Below are 8,002 nucleotides of genomic sequence, written 5' to 3'. Positions count from 1 at the left end.
CTTGACTCTGACTTGTACTCTGATGACTTGAAAAGGTTTCTAAAGTCTTGACTTGAGATCTTGTGTTTGTGTAAATGACTTAGATTGAAAGTGATGAGATTTGTTCCAGCAGACGACTGAATTTAAATTCTGTTTTCTGAATTTGTATGGAATGATTGAATTTATTGAAGTTGAAACTGATTATAGAAATCAAACTCATGATGCTCTTACCAAGTTTTTATCCTATTAAAACCATATTGCATTGAAAAGTCCTAGATATTTAGTTTTCTTTAAGATATTAAATTGATACTGGACTCTTGATTTGTTCTGACTTGACTTGCTCTTCTACATTTAGACTTGAGACTTGACATTAATGACATGGACTTGACTTGGTAATCTACATTTAGACTTTTGACTGGACTTGAGACTTGTTACACAAGAAGTCTCTATGAAGGAGGTTTTTAATGTTTTTTTGATAGCTTTTACTTTACGCAAGGATTTAAAAAATAATACCAAGTCTCTGTAAAATAACCCAATGTTGTATTTTAAACTAGTTTGATTAAAGTGGATTGATTGCAGTACAGAAGGTGTGGTTTTTAGCGGCGCCCCCTGCCGGCCCAGGGTGGAACTGTCCCCCCCCCTCCCTCCTCCGTAGCGTCACGTGACATCAGCGGCAGGAGCTGCAAACGGCGCTGGCTGGGGCTGCGCGAGCCTCATCATCATCACCACCACCGCCACCGACACCGCAACGGCAGCAGCACAGAGAGCCGACCGACCGAGCAGCCCCCCTGGTCTTCACCGATTTCCGCAGCCGGGGCCATGGCGGGCCCCCGTTAAACCGACACCCAGATTTATCCTCTTTGTTCTCCCTCGACGCCTCGTAGCCCGCGCGCCTCCGCCGAGGAGGGGCCGCCGAGAAGCTCTCCGTTTCCGAGCGGAGGAGGAGGAGGAGGAGGAGGGGAGGCAGCAGCAGCAGCGGCAGTTGAACCGGGAGGTGTTTTCTACGGTACAAACCGAATGGCGGACCGTGAGGCGTCGCCGATACCGTTGGAGGTGCGAGCCCGGCTGGCGGAGCTGGAGCTCGAGCTGTCAGAGGGTAAGACATGTTTTTTTTTTAAAGAGCGCAAGCCTCCTTCCCCCCCCTCCTTCCTCCGTTATCCCGTTATCTCATCACCGCCGCCACCATCATCATCATCATCATCATCCACACCGGGAGGGTAGACTACCTACTAACGGAATCTAATCGTTCGTTCCCGCGGCCCCCCTCCTCTCTCTCCCCTCCGAAGCCCCCCTGCTCCTCCCCATCCAGATGTTTGTGAGGCAGGACCGGCCTGGCCAGCCCTCTGCAGCCGGGAGAGGATGAGCGGAGAGCGGGAACCCACTGCGGGATTCGGCCGCTGCTCTTTGTCTCCGCGGCGGTGTCGTAAAAACAGCCGCCCGGCCGGGCCGCCCGTTTGGGTCTCAAAACCCCGTTATTTGACCTTGAGATGTTGACACAATCACGGAGCCTACCTGTGTGTACGTGTGTGTGTGTGTGTGTGTGTGTGTATGAGTGTGTACGCGCGCGCGTGTGTGTGTGTGTGTGGTCGGGTTTAATAATAGCATTGCGATGCAACGCCGCGTGACAGGAGCACGGAGCGGTTGTTTGGCTTTTGATGTCCGTGATCTCAGGCTTCTGGCTCAGTGTTTTTGGCCTGCAGAGCAGCCGAGGATGAGCAGGATGCATGGGGATATTTTTTTTTACCCCCCCCACCCCTCCTCCATACACAAACACACACACACACACACACACACACACACACTCTCTCTCTCTAGGCCACTGAATCTCAATCACAGCTATCCACCCTGTCCTTATAGAGAAAGCGATATTTTAACACAAATGATCTCAGATGCAATATGGCATTTCTGCCTTATATAATGGGGATGGCATATTTTATTCATACAGGCTTGGAAAGGCCTACATTGTGTGAGAAGCCTAGATTCACACTGGATGTAAGCCACCTTGTTGCCCATAATGTGAATATGTGTGTGTGTGTGTGTGTGTCAGAGAGAGAGAGAGAGACAGATTTGTGTGTTTGCTCTGTTTGTCACACCAGACCAGACCGATGTGTCGGTTTGCTGATATCGGCCTTTCAGTCAGAATCGGATATCGGTCGGTCAGCGATGAAGATTTGAATTTACTCCACAGCTTCGGCTTCAGTGTGTGTAAAACCTGCAGTGAGACCTGCCTCTCCCTGCCTCAAAGAGCCGCGAACACACCTAAAGATTTCATCCGTCTGGGCCTCAGTGGAGAGTTTTAGTGTCCCATGATGGTCTGAATGCTGCTTCAGAGGCTGTTCCACCCTGACAGCAATCAATTCTAGGGGAAAACATGGAGAAATTTAGGTTTTTGTGGGGTTTTTTTGGCATGAAAATAGTCAAATTTAAACTATATATATAACCATTCCGCAGCCTCAGTGCAAAAATATCAGTATCAGCCTTTCGAAAACCCATAACGGTCAAACCCTACGCCAAACCAGCCACCGTTTCCTTCTGATCAGGCTGTATTTTTCTCTCTGCAGTGACACACACACACACACACAGAGGCGACACACACACACACACACACACACCGAAGTGAAAGTGTGGCAGCTGCGGGCCTATTGGAGCTCCTAATCCAGCCGAGAGTGTTTATCAGAGCAGAACCTGCTGCTGGCAGATGTTATTAATGATGGAGACAGTGGGAGGAAGTGGAAACGTCACGGAGAAACGTCAGGCGACATCAAACACTCCTCACACCCAGGTGTGTGTGTGTGTGTGTGTGTGTGTGTGTGTGTGTGTGTGTGTGTGTGATAGGGCTGACAGGGTTATTGGTGGATCACAGCAGAGGAAGCCTGACAGGCCCTCTGATAGTGTGATGGACGTGTGTCAGTGTGGACAGTGTGTGTGTTGTGTGTGTGTGTGTGTGTATGTGTGTGTGTGTGTGTGTGTGTGTGTCTGTCACTAGCGCTCATGGAAACAGAGAGTGAGAACGTGTCTGTCTTGTTTTTCGTTTCTGCGTCTGTCACTTTCGCTTGTAGAAATGGAGGGAGAGCATGAGTGCAAAGCTTTGTGTGTGTGTGTGTGTGTATGTGTGTGTGTGTGTGTGTGTGTGTGTGTGTGTGTGGTCGTTACACAGTAAGGACACAGTGTGCAGCAGATGATGAGTGTGTGCAGGCCGGCCTTAAGGCCCGGCTGTGTAAATGGCTGGCGTCCGTTCAGAGAGGAAAAACAAATTGTGATTCTTCTCAATTTTAAGGTTTTTTTTCCATATTCATTAGAGGAGGTTTAAAGCATTTGATGAGTTGAGATGTGCACTAGATGGAAAAAAAACAGACTTTGTCCTGCTGGCATGAAAGTAAAAAAAAATGGAGGATTAATGAAGTTTTAAAGTAACAAAAGACCTTTGCTGAGTGATGAACTTCAGGCAAATTTAATATGTAGCGTTGTGGATTGAAACTTTTTCTCTATCCAGTTTTATTATCTAAAACTATTTTTCATTTCTGAGAAGATAAACTCACGCTCTGCCTGTTTATTAGATAAACTCAGCAATCAGAGGATGTGTGGAGGATCAGCCTCCGCCTCGCTCACATCCTCTCTCCCTCGTTACTGTGACCTCTAGGCTTCAAGGCTCAGATCTCAAGCTGTTTAGGTGTTCGCTCTTATTCAAAGTGACTCACAGTGAGCGAGCAGGTAGGAGCGGGACGGGCCCAACGGCTGCCAGACTCCAGCTTTGATTACCAGACCCCAAAATAACAGTTAAAGGGTAACTTCGGGTTTTTTCAACCTGGATTTTCAACCGATTTTCTGTGTCCAAGTGACTAAAGGGGACAACAAATGTGAACTGTCAAAGTACGTCCACTAAAGGTTCTTGTTTTTGCCATTGACAGGCTCAGATTGTTATTATAAGTGTCTTTTCTTCACCTTTTCTTCACCTTTCGCTTGATCCAGTCTGTGTGTAACCAAGTCTCGCTCAAGTCTCGCGAGAGTTGGGTCGTTGCAGGAAGTTACACACAGACCGGATCGAGCGAAAGGTAAAGGAAAAACGTTTTCTTTCTCTGTAGGGTCTGAAGAGATCTCGCTCAATGCTGGACCAGTTTCAAAAATTGTTGTCCCCTTTAATCACTTAGACACAAAAAGATGGGAAAATAGGGTCCAGGTTGAAAAATACCAAAGTTAGCCTTTAAATATGACTTGACTCGGCTTTGGCATGCTGGAGAGCCTTTTGGTGCGTTTGATGTCCTTTTGCCTGAATGTTGTTGACAGTCACAACTCCCCCCAAAAATCAGCTGATCTAAGATGGTCTGAGGTTTGAGGTTCTGAGGTTCAAGCTGTTAAATATGAAACTTTTGACCAGGAGGAACAAAGAGAAACTGATTTTAAGCGAGGGAACGTCCACACATGCATATTTCATCCACAAAGTGCTCCGGTGTGAAACCCACGGCACGGTTTTCCTTCACTGCTAAATATTTAAAATCATGACACAAATTCTGTTTTCTTTTTCAATTTTGCGACGCAGCTGAATATTGACCTCCGAGAATCAATGTGCTGTTTACCCTTCAGATATTCTGCAGCTTCTTGGGATTTGGAAATTGCATTGATCAGTACTGTAATTTCTATGTTTTGTCCCATTTAACTGCAGTCCTGGTTTGTGTGTGTGTGTGTTTGTGTGTGTGTGTGTGTGTGTGTGTGTGTGTGTGTGTGTGTGCATACAGGCGCAAATGTGCATCTCTGTCCTCGATGCATCCCAAAACATGGCAGCCTTGTTTCGCTGCATCTGTAACTCCTCACCCTGCAGACTAATGACAGGTCACATTATCTAGTTTGAGTCTGGAAATCCTATTTTTCTTAAAGCAAGTCGGCCAATGGGGTGAGACGATCGCACTTGTTTCCAATCAAGCTCAACTTGTTTTTTTTTTTAAAGGGCGTTAATTAGCCTGTGGGGCGGAAACCTTGTATCTCCAAAGTGTCACCCTCTCAGGAAGAAGAACAGCCTGTCTTTAGCTTGATGATGATGCAGTTTGACTCTATCCACTGGGTTTGGAAAAGGGTTTCATCAGAAGTTCCTCAACCCACAGAGCAGCATGTGACGAGGTTTTCACGCGACCACAGCCAGAGTCCAAAATTAACTCTTTGCCTCAACATACATTTCTCATAGAAATATGTCACCTACTCGTTTTCAGTGCTGTTTCATGTAGAGAATCAGGTGTGTTAATAAAAAGCTTATTTACAAATTTTCGTAGCTCTTGGCTCTTGGCAGGCGGTCATTTTGGACCCTGACCGCAGTGCTGTCACCTATATAAAGCTCTATCTAGAACTATTACAACATTGACAGAACTGATCTCCTCCTACACAAGTGTCTAGTACCCCCTCCCCCCCCCCGTCCCACTGAGCTACGGTGGCCTGTAATTGACACATACAGTAAAGTCACATTTTCACTACAACTACTTCGCAGTAAGCAGCCAATCAGAGCAGAGATCCAACAGAAACAAGGTGATATATATCAATGCTGAATACTCAAATAATAAAACTGCTTTGTCATCTGGCTTGAGAACGAGGCTTTGAGCCTTCATTTCATTTCATTTCATTTCAGTTATTAGTTTATTTGACAGGGACAGCGCACATTTAAAAAAAATATGCCAGAATTAGCCAAGCAGGCTAGTTCTCATCTGTAGTCCCTGGGCAGGTAGTATAAAGAACAAGCACTGGACATTAGACATTAGATAGACATACGTTGGTTAATAGAAGGAGGGAGTTACATAAACTGTATAACAGTAGACAAGCAATAGATAAGATAAGATCAGTTCAACTAAAATAGTGTAAATTCATCGATATCATCAGTAGTTAGTAAGAGCATTATCAGTAGTTCGTGGAAGTATCAGTGTCAATAAATATATATACACACAAGTCAAGTAAATAGAGATCTGAACATCAACACAAAATCAATATACAGTTAATCAATATACAGTTCGGAGCTGAAATGTGTTGCGTCCTCCATCACTGAGCAGAAATGAAAATGGCAGCAGGTGGGGGTTTTGAAGAGTTTTGAAGTGAGTTTTGAAATCCAGAAATCTCAGCACCTGGCAACGTAATCGCTGAGTCACAGGTATTGATCAACACACCGATCAACTAGGGCTGAACGAAATTGAGCAAAAATCTAATTGCGATTGTTTGACAGAATCGCAATTTAAACTGTGATTTTCTTGTCGTGCATTTTTTTTTTTAACTTAAAAACTGTTTAAAGAAAAGTGATTTCGTATTAAAAAAAAATAGACGTGAGTGTGCAGAATTGACTGAGTTTGAGTCTGATAAAAGGTTTTGATTCATGGACCAAAGATCACCTGCAGCTCTGAAACTCTTTGCTCACAAATCCAGTCTGGACCAAACTCTCTCTGAAGAAATTAACTGCAGCCTCTGAGATTTGGAAGTTCATATATATATATTTTTTTTCATATATATATTTTTTTCAGATTAATTGCTCAGCTCTACTATCAACCCCCTGCAGATATATTATGGTCATATTGTATGGGCAGTAAAAACCAGACTTATTGCCCCTTTGCCAATTTTCTTGAATCAAGTGACTCTATCTTGAAACTGAAAACCTGTGAAGTCCTAAATAAACCAGATCCAGCTCGGTGTGTGTGCCTCTACTCTTCTGGACGTGACACTTGGCTGCCACTGCCACTGTGCACCGTATGCTTGTGTGTGTGTGTGTGTGTGTGTGTGTGTGTGTGTGTGTGTGTGTGTGCCCCCTGGCTCGGCTCTGGACTCGTGCGTTGCGGAGCCAGTGGACACTCGGCCGTCCACACGAGTCCCTGCATGTGAGTGTGACAGCCCAAGGTCCCAGAGCATGACGCATGCTTCAGCCCTGTGTGTGTGTGTGTGTGTGTGTGTGTGTGTGTGTGTGTGTGTCTTTGCCTATGCCTTCTGGAGGTAGATTTGGTTACCATGGTGGCTTTGTGGGTGGACTGGCTGTTTATGATCATGTGATAAGAGAGAGAGAGAGAGGAAGAGAGAGATCAAATAAAACAGGATGTTAAGGAAAAGGAAAGCAGAGGAGAATCCAGCGGGGAAACGAGGGAGAGAACAACAAATGGTGTAAGATGAAAAAAGAGAGAGGGAGGGATGGAGGGATGGAAACTGACTTTAGATGCATCAATAGATAGATAGATGGATAGATAGATAGAATGAAGCGCTCACAAGGTGCTTGATCCACGGTGAACGATTAGCATGAAATGGGTAATAATCAATTGGTGCTTTGTATTGTGTGATTAAGTGTTTGTGAAGTGTGTGTGTGTGTGTGTGCTTGTGTTTCGACTGACAGTTTATGGGATCTTCACACACACACACACACACACAGACACACACACACACACAGAGAGGAGGGATTTTGTGCATTGGCATTTCAAAACAGCTCTTTCCTCTTTAAAGGAACCTTAAGTTACCTTGCATTTCTGGTTCCATGGAGTCTGATATGAGAAAATGTTTCAGGATGTAAAACCTCAGCGGTAAATGTCAGGTTTTGGTGTCAGTCCCTCAGAATCAAAGAGCGAGGGCTTCTTCTTTCTAGAGCCGCCATTTTGCACCAAGAGAGACGTTCAACAGTCATACAGGGAGAAACCCATCATAGAAGAGGAGAGAGACCAGTTTCTCCACCCACAGGAGCAGGAGAGAGACCAGAATGCAATGCAAGCAGAGAGACAGGTTGAGGGTTTGATTAAATGGGGCGTGGGGCATTATGGGAAATGTAGGAAATCACTAAGTGAAGTGGCAGTGGACGAGGCAGGTTGAGGGAAAGCGGGTGAAACCAAACAGGAAGTAACAATTGAATGAGGAGAGAGTCAGCTGGTCAGGTGTTCAGCTGCTGCTCAGCCGGCTGCACTGAGTCTTCACTGTCAGGACGGTCGGACAGTTTTTCGTGGCGTTTGCGGCCGCTCCGTGCCGCCGGCCGCTCCGTCCCGCCGGCCGCTCCGTCCCGCCGGCCGCTCCGTCCCGCCGGCCGCTC

The 8,002-nt window shown here is 45.8% G+C and overlaps 1 protein-coding gene across 1 annotated transcript in view; it reads left to right on the top strand.

Moving 5' to 3' along the window:
- Window positions 1-996: 996 nt before the first annotated feature.
- The window catches only part of LOC139648342 (disco-interacting protein 2 homolog C-like), a 77,903-nt gene continuing 70,897 nt past the window's right edge, over window positions 997-8,002 (top strand). The window contains exon 1 of the mRNA XM_071524420.1: window positions 997-1,075. Coding sequence (XP_071380521.1) covers window positions 997-1,075 — 79 coding nt within the window. The remainder of the gene's footprint in view (window positions 1,076-8,002) is intronic.

Source organism: Centroberyx affinis, unplaced genomic scaffold (assembly GCF_046629955.1).
Source record: "Centroberyx affinis isolate AG114_WGS23_722 - 3 ecotype Tasmania unplaced genomic scaffold, CSIRO-AGI_Caff_v1 ptg001194l_1, whole genome shotgun sequence".
NCBI classification, from domain to species: domain Eukaryota; kingdom Metazoa; phylum Chordata; class Actinopteri; order Beryciformes; family Berycidae; genus Centroberyx; species Centroberyx affinis.
Note: the sequence above shows the minus strand (reverse complement) of the source record. Positions and strands in the feature narration are given on the sequence as shown.